This window comes from Pollachius pollachius, assembly GCF_949987615.1.
Source record: "Pollachius pollachius genome assembly, chromosome: 1".
Taxonomy (NCBI): domain Eukaryota; kingdom Metazoa; phylum Chordata; class Actinopteri; order Gadiformes; family Gadidae; genus Pollachius; species Pollachius pollachius.
Window position 1 is genome coordinate 40,448,587 of NC_136934.1, and position 19,550 is coordinate 40,468,136.

At 43.4% G+C, this 19,550-nt stretch overlaps 1 protein-coding gene across 2 annotated transcripts in view; it reads right to left on the minus strand.

Annotated features, from left to right (window-relative positions):
- The window catches only part of bckdhb (branched chain keto acid dehydrogenase E1 subunit beta), a 41,824-nt gene that overhangs the window by 16,612 nt on the left and 5,662 nt on the right, over nt 1–19,550 (minus strand). For both annotated transcript variants that reach the window (XM_079757681.1, XM_079757680.1), the window contains exons 5-8: nt 19,158–19,313; nt 17,403–17,511; nt 13,786–13,883; nt 11,994–12,104 (exon numbers count right to left, since the gene is read on the minus strand). In XM_079757681.1, coding sequence (XP_079613807.1) covers nt 11,994–12,104; nt 13,786–13,883; nt 17,403–17,511; nt 19,158–19,313 — 474 coding nt within the window. The remainder of the gene's footprint in view (nt 1–11,993; nt 12,105–13,785; nt 13,884–17,402; nt 17,512–19,157; nt 19,314–19,550) is intronic.

Here is a 19,550-nt window from a genome sequence, read left to right on the forward strand (position 1 = left end):
GCCCCTGTGACGCTACAGACATGGGGACTGTCAGACCTGGCCCTGCTTTCTGTCTTCAGTGGCTGACTCCAATGATCTCAAATCTGTCGGGACCCCCGGCCAAAGCTCCTGAAATGCATTGAAGAAAAATGTACCTCTGTTTCTCGAAAGCCAACGCACAATTCACCATTACATCCCAGCAGTCCATCAGCCTCATCGAGTTCTGCCTCATAAAAGAAGCGCGATCCCATAACGTAATTATACATACATTATAACATCAATGCCACAAGCACTTTCCTCTGCTGTTCCTGGACTACTGAACCAACAGTTTGAAGCATCAAATAGACAAGATAAAACCATTTAGAGGAAAATGAGGATCGTTTCCCTGCCTAGTTTACTCAACGTCATCAACTCATACAGGAGGAAAAACCGTCCCATGGGGTGAAGAGCTACAGAGATAACACTTGGTTCTTTGATTTATTGATTGGATTTCGTGATGAGATGCTGAGTGTGAGCAGCTGATGCAGGTTGCCTCTCCACCTGTGTGTTTGTGCGTAAGTGCACGCACAAACCACTATTGGAGAGGGCAAACATATTTCCAACCTGTAGGCCTGTGACCACGCTAAGCTATTTAACTGCAACTGTCCTGGACAAACCTCAACATTCTACGCACACATTCACTGTGAAAAGTTCCTGCCAAATGGAGACCCTGCCCTTTCCGTCAAGTGCTTTAAGAGGAATTTTAGAAATATCCAGTGCAGGCCACTTACTATGGAACCTGAGCCCTAGCGGAGGCGTTGCTGCTGCTGAGCTAGGAATATGAAATACATTTTAAAAAAGGATTCTGGATCACAAACATTGAGGCAGAGGGGAATGGTTGGCTTGAGGCAGGCTGCTAGATCCAATATCAACGCTCCTGTTTACTTCAAAGGGGTCAAAATGACTGCTAAATTGGTGATGTCGGTGGAGGGCTGCTCAAGTATCATGGTTCTTTACGGTACCAACGAAGATAGGCTGCATTTTTAGATGCACCAAACCGTTCACCAGAGACAGAAAGGCAGGGGAAAGAGAAGCATTCAAAAAGGAGAGTGGGGAATTGATAGACCACCAACAAAAAACCAACCATGAGTCATTTTCCATTGATATAACCACCAGAAAGTGCCGCAGTAAGAACAAATCACACAAGTTATGATACATGGATTGGCCAAAAGACACAGAGACCCACGAAACCCCCAGTAACCATATATGTTTCCCATAAGACCCCGTCCCTCTTACTCAATTCAGGTTCCCATATTAGAATTACAGACACTCATTTTATTTTTTTTCCTCAACAACTTGGGGACAGTTGGGTCGAGAGAAATGGGAGCATAGGGAGTAGGAGGAGTGGGATTTTGAACCATAACTAGCTACAGCCCTAGGAGCAGTCCCAAGCCCCTTTTACAGCACACAGGGACCAACTCCAGATCTACTGCCGTTGCATTGGTTGAGAGCACAAGCAGGAGTATTAACCTGACATATACAGGTGCATCTCAATCACTTAAAATATTGTGGAAAAGTTCATTAATTTCAATAGTTACATTTAAAAAGGGAAACTAATATATTATATAGATTCATTCCACAAAAAGTGAAACATTTCAAGCCTTTATTTGTATTAATCTTGATGATTATGGTACAGCTCATGAAAACCCAAAATTCAGTACCTCAGAAGAAGTTCAATATTCTAGGCTCAAGTTGTAAGCTTTTTAACTCAAGGTAAGCTACTTAACTCAAAATACCTGCAAAAGTTTCCTGAACATTTTAGTGGTCTCTCAGTCTGGTTCAGTAGGATTCACAATCAAGGAGAAGACTGCTGACTTGACAGTTGTGCAGACGACAGTCATTGACACCCTCCACACTAACCACTTATTTATTGAGATGCACCTGTATGTCTTTATGGTAGAAGAAGAAGCAGCAAGATTGGGATACAAGACAATGGAAAGCTCAGGAACTTTTCACAACATGTGCAATGCAAGCATAGTCTGCTTTAACTATGGGAAATCCCTAGTGGTTCAGATGAGCTCAATTTAGCCATGCATCACTATTCTGTGGAAACGGACATAGGATGCAGTAAACTGCATTGGCATCAGGTTGCATGTGTCAAATGAAAGAGCTTTTACTAAACTTTCAGCATCCCAACCATGAGCAATTTGTGTCAGCCAAGAGTTGCAGGGCAATCATCTGGAGGCCACCTGGTAAAGTCTGGGCTTAATTAAAATGGATGGCTCATTATGAGAATGACAACTTTGAGATTGGACCTTTAAATGATGGAATGGCAGCATACAGCCATCATTCAGCCAGCCTCATTGCAACCTTGAATAAACAGGACGCCGTAAAAGAAAGATGACAATAAATTATTTTAATTGAACAATCAATGCGATCAATGCGCTATGTTGTAGACATAGCGCATTGGCCCAGATTGTGTGTTTATTTGCTTTTGTTTGAAGTGATCTGAATGCACCGATATTCAAACGAGGTTCACTCAGAAATCTGTTCCATGATTGAAAACAGCATCTTCTGGAAAGCAACGCCCTAACCGTAACCTGATGTGCCATACCTATGCCTTAGCCCCTTGTAAGCATGTTCACACAGGCAGCCCGCATCAATAGGAATGGTGCTGAGGCTGGGTTTGAAAGAAGGCTTGCTCAAACACATTTCACTGTGGCCTCCAAGCGACCCGGGGGCTCAGTGGGATCGGTCGCTTTCATGGCTCAACAGAATCGTAGTTGTAGGGGCCTGTTCATTCAGGCCCCACAGGGAGAATGTGGGCCCCATGAACACTTGATGTCAGTGGAGGCTGCAATAGTAGCAAGCTCCACCGTTTTCTGAGATCTAAAAATATAATATTTGGAAAGGGTTTAGTTGTTTCCACTGACTGAACAGAGATCAACACAGATCAACATGTTCATGTTGTAGGATGTTGAATAGTTTGGCATCATCAGCACTTTTTGTTTAGTTATGAGCAAGACGCATTATCAAAAACAGTGGTGCCAGAACAGTCTGCGGTCAAACATGGGGCATTGGAAAAAAAAATAAAAATCTGCTCCATGAACTGCACCAAAGGCTAGACGAATCACAAGTTCTGAGAAAGAAGAGAAAGAAAAAACAATAACCAAACATTTGTTGTGAAAAAATGCCACAAATGTAATGGGGATAAAATGTTTCCATTTGAGGTAAATGCTGAAAGTTAAATATTTTCTTGTTATCACAAAACAAGGTTGATTTAAACGATGGCTGGATGTGTAACAAATAAAATATTTTATGATTTCACATCAACCATGTGGTCAAGATGGGGATATTTTCCATCCCACCGTTCAACCGTTCATCCGCCCATTCGAGCTAGCCCTTTAAGAACCCCAACTGTAGTTTCTCTTCATAGATGACTTCAGAAACATCAGAAACATATTCACTCCTGCCCAAATGATATCTTAGTCACTATGTATAATTATAGTAGGTAGTATTGAAAACAATAACAACTACAGCTGTCAAACACGAGAGTAGCGCGTTTGACTTGACAGTGAGCAGAAAAACACCAGGAGCCGGTCCCCTTTCCTGTCCTCTTTTCCACCTTGGCGCATGGCAAACAAACAGGTCTGCATGCCGGGCGCAGCGAGGCCAGCTTCCATGTCCGTTGTTTGCCCAGTGTTTTGGCCGGTGACAGGCCCTACGGTTTGGAGCCACTTAGTGGGCTTCGGAGAGACAGAGAGGAGGAGGAGGTGGACGGGGGGAGGCTCAGATAAGAGGGTCTTATCGCCCCGGCTGTGGGTCACCAGATCTCAAAGAGCTAGGTACACACACACACACAAACTGCAAACCACTGCACCGCTCTTGAGAAAAAACTAAAACAACAATGCTGCTGACCAGACACAGAAGCATCTGTGCCTCGGTTTCCCTCCCTTTTGTTTCTCCCCGTCTCAGAGGGTAAATGGCTTCGTGTGCTCGGAGCAAGCGATGCGTGCGCTGTGCCTGACGCACCAGCGGTGCACACCGGGCGTCCTCGGATGACTCCTCCTGCACATGCTTCGGAGTTGAAAAGGTTCAGCCAAATTGGCAGCAGGAGCCGCAGCAGCAGGGTGACAGAAGCCCGGGCTGCACTGGAGCAAGGGAAACTTCCAGAAGGAGTATGCTAAAGGAAACGTGGATGAACTTTTGACGACATTCCACAAAAGTCTGATACCTGTTGTGTGTAGTTCAAATCTAGGTCACGCCACCTGGGACGAAAACATGGCAAAGTTAGACCAAGACAAAAAAACGACTGTGGAGTCAGACTAAATCGTCTTCCACAACTTCCAACATACTGCCCGTGATCTAGGGTTGGGAGATATTCCCGAAAGAACCGTACATCGCGGTTGGATAAAATAATGAGGCTATCCATCTATACAGTCTCAAAATATGTCTTGTTATAAGCACTTTCTATTTTTCACACCTATTCGAATATCCATCACCCAGAGACCGATCATCAGACTATAATCTGATTGCAGACATTCAAAGTAGGTAATAACACTAAGGTTGGAAACAAATTTTGCTCTATGCATGTTGCATGTGTCAGAGAATGAAGTCAGAATTAAGGAATGATCATTAGCATACATATTCATTTATTTGTTGACCTTATATTCTAAATTGAATGACATTTTTTTTTGTTTCCCCAAATAAGCCCTATGGTTGTGGCTTATTTGTGTACAAAAGGCTTTAAAAATATTGGTGAAAGCTAAGGGCAGATGGAAATATCTTTCTTACGCCTTCATAATTATGTCTCAAACTATATCGGCATAGATGCAGAATATTGAGAAAATGTAATGAAATACAATACTTTTGTTCCTCCATCTCCCGGAAAAATTGCTTGACAAAATCACCCTCTCTTAAGTAACCAATATAATGCTGATTAAGTATTTATTTTCTGCTAATAGGCCTGTGCTAGCCTACTAAGTAAGACAAAGCTATGAATAGCAAATTTATAAAGGTCAAAATTAATCGCTTGTCTATTACTCAAACATGCATAGTGGCCTTATATTGGATTTCTGAATGTGTTACGAAAGAAACAAGAATGGGGAAAATTGCTTCCACCATGCGTCAGAAGAGAGCTTAGCAGCTCATGGCACATTTAAACGTCACATGATAAGATGCATTTCCGCTTAATTATACAATTGTATTTCTCAGACTGTTGAAGCATGCATTTGGCACAGGTTTTAATGTCTTAAAACAAAAAGGATTTGCCCTGACCCTCCGGGGAACCATAATAGACTGTGCTGAACTGGAGGCACGGCGCGCAGCTGCCACTCTTTTTCTGCCTACACCAGCCTGTTGCTATGGCGACGGGCAGTCGGAGCATCACCTTGTCTGACGGGGGCCTCAGGTAGCACAAGCACACCTTTGGATGTAACCTAAAACACGCGCTGCGCTGCAGGCCTAACACCAGAGCAGAGCAGGGTTAAGACAATACAGATGTTTTTTGTGCAACACTTGAACAGATTGCAATGAGCTACTTTGAAAACAGCCGTTATGATGGACATTGTCTTATTCAAATAAACCAGTGATACCAAACAATCTGCCAAAATGTATACGTGCCTTCTATCATTTTGTGGGGGTCAAGCAGCGAAGCTGCGAGACACCCATTGTGTTTCTATGTTTTCTTATTATTATTATTCCTCTAACATTGGAGTCTATGGCAGCCCATAGAACGCCTTAGTTAAAAGTTCTGTAATTTGGCTGAAAGTTTCGGGCCACTCCACTGACTACTCACACTCATTTACAGACCTCTAAACCCAGCTGTCTAGTGCCACCAACGGGTCAAAATTTGGTCAAAATGGAACCGCTTGGCTGACAGATCTGAAATTCGGCGCACTGATTCGGGACCATCCCTTGATCACTCTCGCCAATTTAGAGACCTCTATGCCCAACACTCTAGCGCCACCAATGGGTAGAAACAGGACTTGCGAGTGTACCCCGTGCTTCCGAGTGAGGTACAAATGAGGTACCGTTGGAATCCCTGGACCAGCCTGAGTTCAATGACCTCTACTACACAACTGTGCGCCATATTGTACCTTCGTCCTATTGGATTTAATCCAAACTCTACGAAAAGTTTCAGCGGTCACAAATTTCCTCAGATTTCAAGGAACTTGGCGGAGAAGATCTTCAGACCAAGCTGCAAAAACTATATTTTTCGAATTTTTTAATTTCAAGTTTATTTGCCCTTGAGAGCCAATCCAATATGGTGGCGTAACAGCCAAATTGCAAGTGGGCTAACATATCGGCGACTCTTTGAGTTACTTTTTTGCAAATGCATTGAACTCTCTAGCGCCACCACCAGTTCAATAAGGAAGTTAATCCATAATTTCAGCAACACTTTCAGGCATGGCAACCAAACTTGGTCCACGGATTAGAGACCCCATCCTGTTTGACCACCAGGGGCGCTATAATTACCAACCCTTTCACGTATCGACACCAAACTTGGTACGTGGATTCGTGACATCATCCTGAAAGCGCATAATACATTTGTTAATCTTCCACCACAAGGGACGCTATAATTAGCCAAACCTTTCCGTATCAACACCAAAATTGTTACATGGAGTCAGGACAGCCAAAAGTTGCAGCCCAGCAGCTAAACAACCATGCTTGACCCTCTCATTCCCACTCACTCCCAGCTATATCTTTTATTATTTTTGATTTCTTTGAAATGGGGGCGATCTCTGGGTGCTCCACCAAATGTATAAAACAGAATATAGTTGAGGTTTCACGGCAGATTGGTAGTGAAATGGATTGCCCTGGGACCAATCCAAGTCAATGAGCTTCTTTACAGCTGGCCTCTACACAAAGGCCTTATGGGAATTGGCAATTCTAATCATGGCATAAAAACATACATGTATCTATTCCAGCCGTTCTCCACCATTTGCCTTATTAAGTTTCGGCATTGGCTGGATGCCGAATATGGAAAAACCTGAGAGTGGATGACGAACGAGGTTCTGACAACTGCACCCTGGACGAAGTCACACTGCAGAGTCACTTTGCGGGGCGGACTCACGCCAGAATAGCACATGGGGATTGAAGCAACCGAAGCAAAAAAAAACATGCATTAAAATATGCACCAGCCTAAACAGCTAGTCAACGAAGATGTGTTTACTATAAGTGTTCTTGATTACATGGAAATCATCACAGGATTAAATCACCCACATGTAAACTAGACACAGCAACCTTTACCACAGTGTTTAATTCGAGCAGCCATTCTGTTGTGGGGGCAATCCAGCCATTCTGTTTATCCCTGAAATGAATGATTCCCACACATACACGCCTTAAATCCACTTTTTCCCCCTCCACTCTTACAGTAAATTTTCACTTTTTTTTTTTTTATTCTGTCAACATTGCGCACTAATTTAGATCGCCAAAACCGAAACATATCCCGATGGGAACAGAACAAAGGAATGAGACTACAGAGAGCTGAATTGGTCATCTCTGAGACTTGGACCGGGGATGAGTCATCCATTAAGGAAATAAAAAACACGAGGCCTACATAGAAACAACACAAAACACAGACTGTGTACATGCTTGAATGGTTGGAAAATGCTAAAAAAGGTAAGTGTGACTCATAGTGCATGCATGATGCAGAGGGGCCTGGGTATACATCTCTTTGGTCCATGAGATGATCAACCTGTTTTTAAAAAGGCCAGTGGTTGCAAAATGTATTCATGATGACGAGGCTGAACACCAGGTGCTCCGGGTCGTTTGAATTAAAAATCTGAAATCGATGAGTCACCGACTATTTGTTAGATCTAAAAAAACCACAGGAAAAACATGAAATAAATAAAACCTCATCCATTTCCACCCATCCATCCAGCCATTGTAGTTTTTATGAATGCTCATCTGGTTGTTCACAGTAATAATCAGGCGTTTATGTACCCAATGTCTCATTGTGTGGATCAGGCACACAGTTTACAATTTTAAAAGATTTGTATGCAGCCTACGAGGACATTATGACTGATCATTTATCCTGCCACTCTTTAGAGAAATAGATTTTGGTCACAAAACACAAACCCATAATTGAACAAACTAAAAACAAGATAACAGATACAAGCTGCGTCTTTCCCATAAAATGCAAATAGCATTCCACGCATAGCGGACCTGAAGTGCCGGGTTCTCGTGTGAAGAATAGGGTCGGAACTCATAGCCTGGGAAGACTTGCAGCCACAGTGGTGGGGTGTATGCCAAGACTGCAGGGTGCAGCCGGGCAGCACCCAGTACTTAGGGTACCACGGAACGGGGTGACTGAGGCCATGCCGCTCTCCTCCTGCTCTTCTAGGATACACAGGCTTCGGTGCAGAGAGGGCATGGAAAATCTTTTGGACTGTATCGATCATGTGTGCATTTTCTAAAAGCAGGGTATAGCGTTAACATTTTGCGCATTGAGGTCTGAAAACTACTGGCCTCAAGAAAATATTGACTGGCCCTCACTCAAAGTTGTCATATTATCAGCGTCATAAAACCAAAGACCGGCGTAATTGCCGCACACTTTGTGCTTGTGCCAAATAACGAACACACATTTTTAAGCACTGGTCTGATTGGGACAAAGTTGGAAGTTTTACTGTGAAGCTATAACTTTACTCGAACCAGGATAAGGGCACCCCTTATTGCTGAACGCTGTAAAAGTATTTTTGCTAGATTCATTTTCATAAGTCAAATCAAAATCCAATCCAACTTAAATTGAAAGTAATTCTCAGGAGGTCTTCCACTTGTAAGAAAGCGAAAGTGAAGCTTAGCATCAGCATGTGAAGGGTTTGCTGAATTAATTACAAATTTCAATACAACTTCAGAGAGTTTGCATGTGTAAATGGGTATCTTACGTGCATGTGTGTGAATGCGAATAATAAACCTTGTCCTCTTGGATACAAGCAAGCTCAAATAACAACATGGTTGGGAAAAGGCCAAGGGCCCTATCTTGCATCCGGCGCAATTTACTTTCTCACTGGCGCATGTGTCGTTGCTAGTTTGCAACTGGTGCAGAGCGATCTTTTCCCTCCTGCGCCACGCATCAGTAAATCAGGGAATGATCTTGCGCCCCAAGGGGCGGTTCGGCGAAAGGAGGAGGTGTGTTCTGGCGCAAACGTTCCCTGGTGCTATTTTGCAGTTTCAGAAATCATTTGCGCCACAAACCAGGAAATACCTGGTTTAAAGTCAGTGGCGCGTTGTTCAGATGCTATTTTAAGGGCGCATGCATAATGTTGCTTGTGCACCTCGCGCATACACTTTGCTTCTCTCATCTACCTAGCCATACATTCTTGGTAAATTATTTTGGAAAGAACAGCTGATACAGCGGTAATAAGTTGTACTTTTAAATCAATGCATCTGCAAACACCGTACAGCAAACACATATTTTCTTGATGCAGACATCGTGTACATGTCCATTGCTTTTAGGATTGATGAGTATTTGATCGTGAAAAAACATTGTTTTACCGCGAGTGAGTGTTAAAAAGAATGAATGAATGCGGGCGCACGTGTGTGTATGTGTAAAAGACTTAATGAATGCGGGCGCGCGTGTGTGCATCCATCTGTTTAAACACACGCAAACTAAACACAGAACACATAATGCAGTCCATGGCAATGTATATTAACGGGGGGACACATGCATATTAGGAACACAAGCCCATAACGATAATGCATACAATACTGATAAGAAACAATGTTTATAATGTATTGCGTATATCATTAAATAGAACCACAGTTACCGCATATCATGTGTGTTAAGTTTTCTTTGCCGAAATTTATTTGAGGACTCAGTATTTCTGAAGTTTATAAAACCTTATTCCATGTGTGAATTCGGCCATATTATTTGGCCATAAACTGAGCCATTTGAAGTTTGAAATTCATGTGCATCTGTATCATCTGAGACTGCAGAAACGCTGTCAGCGCTGTTCAAATGCGCTCATGGCCCTTAAAGGGGATGGGAGCTGGCACTCTCATTGGTTTATTGCACGTTACGCCCAAACCACACCTACGGGTAATTAGGCTACTTCAGACCAACCCTTTTTAGATTAGAGTCATTTTTGCGCAACATCGCCATAGGACCGCCCACAAAGCTACTTGCGCTTGGCACTTCTCACTTGCGTTATAGACCGTTAAAATAGGGCCCCAAATCAGACCATGGTTATTGGCAGGCGCATATTGGCAAACCATTATAAACAACTTTTTCACCATTTTGAGCCTAACTCCCTGGTGAGGCAGAGTTCATAATACAGGCTGAAAAACTAAAACATTGACGATAATGGGGCCATGTTAGATTTATTATCCTTTCTCTGTAATCGTGTACATCACTGCAAGAGGCTTTGTCCTTTATTGGAAGGTTTAGTGGAATACAGTTTTACAATAATAATTGAACATTAAAGTGTAATGTGATCCCCTTAGCAGAGAGGTTATCAGAATGGCAGAGACAGAAGTTTAGGTTGCTATTCATAGGCCAAACAATAAGCAAATTTTAGAATTGAAATACATAGAGGTTTTTTACCGTTCTGTGAAACATATCAAGGAGTACTTCACGGTTCTTCTTTTGGACAACTAGTAGGACGTGATCCTAGTCACCATAAGCCCACAGTATTTGATCCTGCTATCAGCTCGGAGCCCTGTTCATTTCCCAGATCGGTCTTGGCCTTCAAACAAAAAAACAGCCTTCCCGCTTTTTTCTGTATGAATAGGCAGCCAAGAAACACGCATGCTTTAAATTTGATTTGAAAACTGATTACGCCCCCTCACTTCTCACCAAAACAAAAATAAATTCCATAAAGCTAAAGTTGCCTGCAAACCGATTATAGCGATAAAGCAAGCTGTTACAACCTGATCAAATGCTCTGTTCGTTCCTAAAATTTGACAGAGAATATATACTTCTGTGTGTGTGAGGGAGTGCCCGCATGTGTGCGTGATTCTCACAACAAAGTGGTAGAATAACAAAAGTGTGTGTGCGCTCGAGTGTGTGTGGGGCTGATTGATAGCTTGAATTAGCCATATTAGGCATAGGGGGTTTTCAAAGTGGGGCTCTAGGTGGTGAACTTGACAGGCTCGGGATGGCAGGCGTGCCTGAAGGAACACTAAACATCTGTGTATAAACACGCCCTCTCAGGGCAGCCCTCTTAATAAGGCGGTGCTTCAGCACCAAAGGACAGTTTGTAAAAAACAAACAAAACAAAAATTTGTCTCTTGACAGATCTTCCTCGGCTGACTTCATGTTGGAAGAGCTCTGTCTGCGCTATTGGCTCCAATAGAGTCCCTGGTAAATTACTACCCTGCTAGAGCAATTTCATCCCTGTGCCGTAAGTGTGGGTTATAAGATTTGCTTGGCAGCAGAAACCCTGCGGTGCTCAACAACTGTACCGTGGGCTCACCCAGGGAAACATTTATTGAGCAGTAAATGCGTATTAGGGTATGAAAATGTATCTGGTGCATCCGCCGACAGCCGGCTCGCCTGTTAAAGTCGGAGCCCCAACAAGGCATCGGGTGACATGTTGCAGCGAGAACATGTGAATTGGCTAAAAATGAGCATCGTCTGCCGAAATGTGTTCCGGCATCAGAAACCCGATATCTACATTACATTTCTACGACCTTGATTAACCTGCAGGATTTGGCCTCATAAATGTATCCTACTCCTTTTAATTAATGCATTGAAGAAGCAATTGACCGGTATTGGAAAAACACATTTCATTCACAAAGCTAGGCCCACGTGGAACCGTTTGGGTGCCTTCTTGGCCACCATCCTAGCCAGGCGAGCCAGGAAGAAACCCTGTTAGACAGCCGGCACCAAGAAGCACCACATTGTTTCAGAGAAACAAGAGGATAGTTTAATGAAACATTTTGAATGTGAATACTGCGATAATTGGATTAAATGGTTTCACTTGAAATTGGTCGTTTAGGATTTCTTTGCCAACAATGCCACCTTGATAAGGGGAAAAAAAGACTCAAAGAGCAGATGCACAGAAGTTGCGTGCGTGCATGCATGCATGTACCTTGCATATGGTCTCCGTGTCCCAGGGCAGGATGGTCTGTAGGTCAATGAGCTCGCAGGAAACCCCTAGCTTCTCCTGGGCCATCTGGGCCACCTCCCGCATCACGTGGATCTGGAACAGAGTTCGTTCACGAAGTGAGTGACGCCAGGGCACCAAGTGTTTTGTATGCTTACAAACACAACCCGCGCCCACAACTCACGGAATCAACAAAGAAAAAAAAGGTCTTTAAAATGCATTTATACCGTGCCGTAGTCATTATGGCCATTTTGTCAGTGATAATAAAAAAAGACAAATTTAAGACTCAAATTCTATGTCAAGCTGTTTGTGGATTTTTTAATCAGCTTGGAACCCAAGCTGCATTCTATACTTAAATCGAAGGAACACCAATAACGGCACTAGCTAGAAAAGCTAGCTATGGTAGCTATCCAAGTATCACAAAGTGGGCGTGGCTCGTTTCACCCATATCAGCCCAAAACACTTTTATAATTCTCATAGGCTTAGATTCAAGCTGAAACATGTGTTCACATGCACTTGAAAAAAATGTATTGCTGCTTTTTTCTTTCTTGGACCAAATCTTTAATGTCTAATATCATTACCTACCGAGTTGAAGATATTTGATAAATGAAGGGCAAATCCATCTAATTGAGGGAGAGGTGCAGTAAGTGCCACTGGGGTACAATGTGACCCTCGTGCCACAGAGCTTTAGTTGGCATTAAGGGAATCAGGTTTATACAGGCAGTCCTTGAATGTTCCTACGAGGTCCTCCGTCACATCCAATGGAAAGTCTGATCCCCCACCGTTTTACGTTGAGCATCTATGGCTGATGGAACATACTTTTAGTGCCTGGCGAGAGCCCCTGGGAAGTGGAGCCGCTGCGGGAACACAGACCTAATGGGTGTCCTAATGACCTAAACCAGGATGAACAACAAGTGTAGCTACCTACGGGGAGTCCAAATAAACCACTTCAAAGACCTCCGCCCGCGCCGAATGCAGCCAATAAACCGCGAGCAGTGGGTCGTGCCGGTGGGCTCTTCTCTCCACATCCAATGAACCCATCGCATCGACTAACGGGGGCTAAGTGGGGAAGTCTCTACTGAAACAGGCTAATCAGAAAAATCTGCTGGGAGGGTTTGTTGGGTGGGGAACGCTTTCACCGAACTGCCGCAGTAGTCATTTCTCCTGTCGGTTGCATCTGCGCCGTCAACTGATAGGGGACGTGTGGAAGTAGGCCGGGGTTATGAACGCAACGTAGATTGTGCAAAATGTAGTGCGGCTCTATTTACTGTGGCTCTCTCCACCACCTCCCCACACATCATTTACAAGCACCCAGCGCCACTCACATCAGACCTCAAACCCCGTTGCTAGTGCATCAGGGTCATTTCAGTCCTGTATCGGGCCTGAATAAGCCTTTTAAAGTGGCTAGGCGTACACAATCTTATTCAGAAATACCACCCCCACCCCCCCCGGCACGCTTTATAGAACGGCCATACTAAGCTGTGTAATACAATATCAAAAGAGTGGGGGGAAAAAGGCAGGGGACAGCGAGAGAGGAACAATAGGCCGGAGGCCAGTGCAGTCTCGAGAGGAGAACATTGAGGTTGTGCAAACGCCTGATTGGCTGTGGTCACGGCCCGCCGTGCTGAAATCCCTGGGCGAGGGGCTTGTCATCGTGTTAAGGAGGTAATCCGTGGCTGGATGTCCGGAGCCATTTTAAAATGTCAGCAGGCAGAGCGGGTGGTCCACTCGTTCTGTCTCTCCCTCTCCACGGACTAATCTGCACTACGTCCCTTACCTGCGTTCCCCAGGCGACCAGGGTGACATCACTTCCCTCCTGCAGGATCTCGGCCTGCGAGAGCGGGACGGTGTAGTGTTCTACCGGGACCTGTTCCACTGAAAAACAAAAAGAACAGCCGGACCGACAATGATGTGAGGTGATTGATTGTCTGTGGTAGGGGTTAATTCTGTCCAAACGCATACATCATTTCATCGGGCTGTCTGCGTCTGAATTATCCAGGTCCTTCACTTGCAAGATGGGAGCAAATGACAGGAGAGGCTAAAATCATAGCCCTGCCGCCCAGGAGAAGAGTACTGTGAGGGCTGTTACAGACGCTTTCCCAGCCTTTTTTAAGAGTCATCACTTAGTGGGAGATTGTGCTTTTATCAGCAAAAAACCCAACACATGACCTAATGATATCCTTTGCCAAACACAAAACTAACTATGATTAATCCCAACTACAAAACATTGGTGGGATGGAACAGGGTTTAGGGAAAGGACCCACATAAATATGTACATCAATCAAAAAATTGAGGTGGTCTTTGTTTTGGCCTTTGATTCAAGAGGCCTTGAATCAAAAGCCAAGACAAAGTCCATGCAAGTACCATGGTTTTTCTAAAATTTTACAATCTCCTTGGAATACTCAATTGAGCGTATAAAATAAATTCAGTGAAAGGTATTTTAGGGGAATATATTAAATGCCCTCAAAAGTACAGATTTAAAAAAAATATCCTATCGCTAATAAACTTCCCAGATTAAATGAAGTAAAACTACTTTATTTTTCCTCATCGCAAATGCTCAAACCGGAATGTGGTATTTAAAAAAAACACACACAATCTTCCAATCTCTGTCCAAGAATTAGTAGCTTTGGCTACCAAAAAAGGTAAAGTACCAGATATTTTATAAGAGAAATATGGGATGGCCTCTCTGACCTATCTTGAGATTCATTCACATTGACTTCATCCTTCCTGGTCTGGAGTAGTGCACTGGGTGGGGGGCGTTAATGCTGTTTTGCATTTTGACACATCATTGGCTGCTTCAGGACCATTGTAACATTACCAGTTGGAAATGAGTGCTATATTTGATAAAGTGCGGCCTAGTGTGGCCTTCTGTGGCTGTAGTACACTGGAAAAGAGAGACTGTCTCTCTCCGCTACAGCAAATAATGAACTCAAAACCCCCAAAAGAGAGACTTCTCCGAGCCATGTGGCCCTGGCCTATTTAACAGACTCAATAGTTTCCTAAATGCTAGTGTCCAAATTTGACTTTAATACACATACGAATGGCTGTTGTAACAGCTGGAAAAATACACTTTTTGGTATATGAAAACAGAACAGCCTTAAATAGGTCCTGACGCAAACATATGCCATTTCTTCAGCACTCAAACTGTTCCGACCGATACACGCACACACACAACAGCATTGCCTAATAATAATGCTTGAGAATTACTTTTTTACTAGCACTACAGTCCTAATGGACACATGGCAGAAACAGAATTCCAGGAAAGCACAAGCAACTTCTTGAGTGTTAAAGAACTGAACCGTTAAAGAGAACTATGCTCAGCCCAAGGCAGAACGCAGACTTTCCTGAGATGCCAAGTGCAGTAAAACAGATCAACAGACCCCATGACTATCAACATCTGCACCCTTTGACCCCTTCTACTCGCTGTGCAACAACCAAATCACCAAGGGAGATAATTCTACCATAAATCATAACGGATATCGCTGAAAAACACATCCAAACGAGGGCTAAACACGCTGAATTTGAGCTTTGCAATTTACTCGTCATTAGGGAAATGTCTACCATTAAACTAATGTGGTATTAATCCACACAGCTTGCGATTGTCGAGATAACCCCGTTATCACAAGGGGAAACAATAGCCAGGTGTCGATCCCTCTCTGGGCTTGTAACTTGCCCATCAATCATGTGAAAACAGGAAATTATTGAGCAGATCACAATGTGATAGTATGGATCTGCAAGTGAAACAGGGCCTTGAACGTCAAACTAAATATATGTATTTATTGTGCGATGAGCGACTCTATTTGATATGAAGAAATTTAATATCGACTGCATGGCAACAAAGCGGCAGCCATGACCGCCTGTTTGTTGAGGGTTTTATCAGCGATTCTAGGCTGAAACATGAATGCTCAAATTCATCTCTGCTAGCTTCACGCCCCATAGCAGGCCTTCAAAAAGCTGCGTCCCTGTAATCAGCCTATTCTCTGAGATCGTACACAAAAACAAATGGTACTACCAACCACTCAAAACCAAAAGAAATAGTATTCCAACCAATCACCGACAAGGGGTGGGGTTCTGCGATGCGTTCATGATAGTTTTTACTGGATGCACGAAACACAGAAGGGAGGGGTGAGCTGGCTCTGTTTGTTTGGAATCTCGCTTTAAATACCATCAGAAGTGACGTCACCCAACATCTTAAGGCGGCTTGCAGCGGGTGGATGCAAAAAGATCCGACACTGTTCCGAAAAAAATACATTCTTAATACAAAGTCAGTAAATTTCTCAAGCAATTCAGCTTCGTAGGGATCCTGTGTAAAACAAGAGTGGACATCGTAGTATTTTTCAGTCCGTGTGGCTGCAACATGAGGAAATACTCTGGCCGACGAACACTGATTCACCACGATATCAGCCTCGGCGCTCCACTTTCATAGTTCGACAATTACATGTGGCTCTTATCAAACAGGAAGAACCAGTCCTCAGAAATCATAAATCATGTGTGAAAACAACAACGTGGCCGACCAACACGTCGAGAGGATGCCAGCCGGAGTCAGCTTGTGACCAGCTTCTGATATAAAAAGTTGGGCTGTGGCACGAAGACCATGCTACTATTGGGGGCAACGACAACAACAAAAACGTTGTGCCAAAAAGGTGAATCTGCCATTTCAAAGAACACCCATCCAAAATTAAACCACGCAGGGTCAAGGGACAGTCTCATACAATGCAAGGTGGAATCTCGACAAAGTTGTGACTCAATAAAAACCACACAAAAAGACAGGTGTGAGCAGACGTGTTTTTCTGCTCTCTGCGTGTGGATGGACTAACGGAGATATCGAATTGAGTGTAAAACGTTTCCACTTGCTTTGTTGAGTTGTACATAGAGAGGGAATAAGAAGAACAGTTTACAGTCCATTCGGAGCAGCTGGTACACACTTGTGCTCCTGCGGAGCTTTCTCTTGCTGCTGTAGCCAGAAACACTGTTTGTTTGTCTGGCTTCACATCCATTAGAGAAAGTGGGACATTTGTTTGGAAAAACATGTGGCAGTTTTGTAGCAAACCAGAAAGGAGGAATGTGAGGCAGCAGAAGAGGTTAAGATTGAGGGGTTTTATGCCCAATACGTATGTAGCCTGCCGATGCCTCCCCATCATGACCACAACCCCTGTACTGTCCCTGCTGCTCGGATCATGATCAAGCAGACCTTTCCTGGTTGACAATTTATTTGCAAAAAAGGTATTCATTAAGCAATGCATTCTGTTTTTGCAATCATTAGTTTGAAAAAATTACACAATTATTATCAATCTTTTGTCCTTACTTCGCTATTCATATCGTTTGAATAATGACACTTTTCAACACATTTTTAACAATGCTGTTAAACAATAAATTTAACTAAACTAGGCTTACCTGCTGCTCTGTAGAGGATCTTGGGCTCAAAGAATATGCAGGGGTTCTCGTCAGCAATGCAGGACAGGAGCAGTCCCTTGGCCTGCACCGGACTGCGGGGCACTACAACCTGTAGCACAAGCCCATGGTGTCCATTAGCCACAGCAATATGATTCCAACTCTTAATGGATCCTCTCCATTAAATATGGATCCTGCGTGGATTGCGGTGATCTTCTAACCACAGTTTAGTACTACCCAGTCGATCCATTTACCAACTCTGGTTGAATCTCAAAATGACCATTCATTGACCGAAGCGGTTAATTTTTTATGCAGTTTTTGACAATTTGCAATCTCACCTTCCTTGAGTTTATACTGAAATGAAAAGTGAATAATTCAAATTTGACGAAGATATAATTGTAAGATAAGAAGAACGGATACATTTTTTGAGGTACAAGCACGATTATTAAATTTATCTGTATATTGTTCCAAGAAGTATAAAATGATGTTCCTTGGCCTGGTTGAAACTATGCCTAGACGAAGACACTAAAGTCATAGGAGCCTCAAAGACACCATGGCCCTACATAGCAGAGTGCATTTTTTGCTGGGGCAACACTATATAAAGCAGGCTAGAATTGGCTAGAATTGTCACTGTTGTCTTGCAACACTGTAGGGAAAAGATGACATTTAGTTGCCTGACCTTTGCCAAGAAGACAACAGAAGAAGCTACATCTGTTGGCGATGGATTCAAGGAAAGATTAACCACAGTTGAGGAAGGGGGGGGGGGGGGGGGGGGTGAGATGTCCAGTGGAACCCCATAAACTATGGTTGACATCCCTTTCAACATAGTGGGCCTGCAATGCATGTCTCCTGGCAGTCCCTTTAATGTGGACCATTATATTGGCCTGTTTTTTTTATATTATTAAAAAAAAACTGCATATTTACTCAGAGTGCACATTTCCCAGTTTAATGACGCATACACCAAGCATCGGATGGGCCCAGGGATTTTGTCGCTATGATTCATGTAAAAACCTTTGCTTTCACATTTACTTCCGTGTTTAAAAACACAGAAGGATTAGGTGCATACCACTTTTAATCATGGCAGGGATATTGCAGAGAAAACGGAAGGATCAAGACTCGTATGACCTATAAAGAAAACATCTTCTGAATCAAAATCAAACGGTATGAGGTTGAACTGTTTGATTTCAACCAGAACACATTTCTGCCAGATTATTGCGTTGGATTGTTTGTACACCAATGCATTGTTAATGTATAACATGTACACACAATGGATAGATTGTAAGCATGCCATTACAGATGTCCACCAGCAGATAAAAGCAATTTGGCACCGCCAGGGGTGGTAGGAATTAGTTTTTTCAAATAAGAATGTTTGACGTCTAGAAGTCTTTGAAATCGGACACAAAACAAAAACATTTTCGGAGAGAAGGCGGATGAAACTCATTGCTATATCCCGGTCATCCGAATCACCAATCACTATCCGTCCAACCAGACCTTGCATAATCTCCATCGCGAAAACAAGCCATGTTTTAATCAGCATGAGGTAAATGTGGAACATCTCAAATCAAGTTGCACCGCAAACCAAACAACAAAACGTGATGTCAAAAAGGCCCTTCGAGCCCATCAATATTCACAACCAAAAAGGTATGCTCAACTTGGATGTCACGAAACGAAAGCCAACCTCAAGGGGAGATTTGGCAGAGGGGATAGGTGACCGGGCAGCGGCTATGGCGACTAGAGTAAAAGCAGAGCGCTGCGGACCTTGATGCCAGGGCAGTGAGCGAAGAAGGCCTCCGGGCTCTGGGAGTGGTACAGCGATCCGTGGCCCACGCAGCCCCATGGAGCTCGGATGGTCAGCCTTCCGCAGTCAAACAGGTCGCCTGAACGGTAGCGGTACTTGGCCGCCTCATTCACGATCTGGTGAATGAAAGGTGGGGGAAAAAGAGTAAAAGGGTGGAATTATTAATTTTTTGCATGCATGATTGCAACAACTTCCCCTCACCTTTAATATCTGCGCTTTAAGAACCATTAATACAAAATATTACCGATGATTGAAGTGGTCTCGGATTCTTTCCCTTACATGACTTTTACATGCACATATATTTTGAAGGCAGTGTAAAGGTTGCAAATAAGCCAAAAACGGAATTGAAGGAT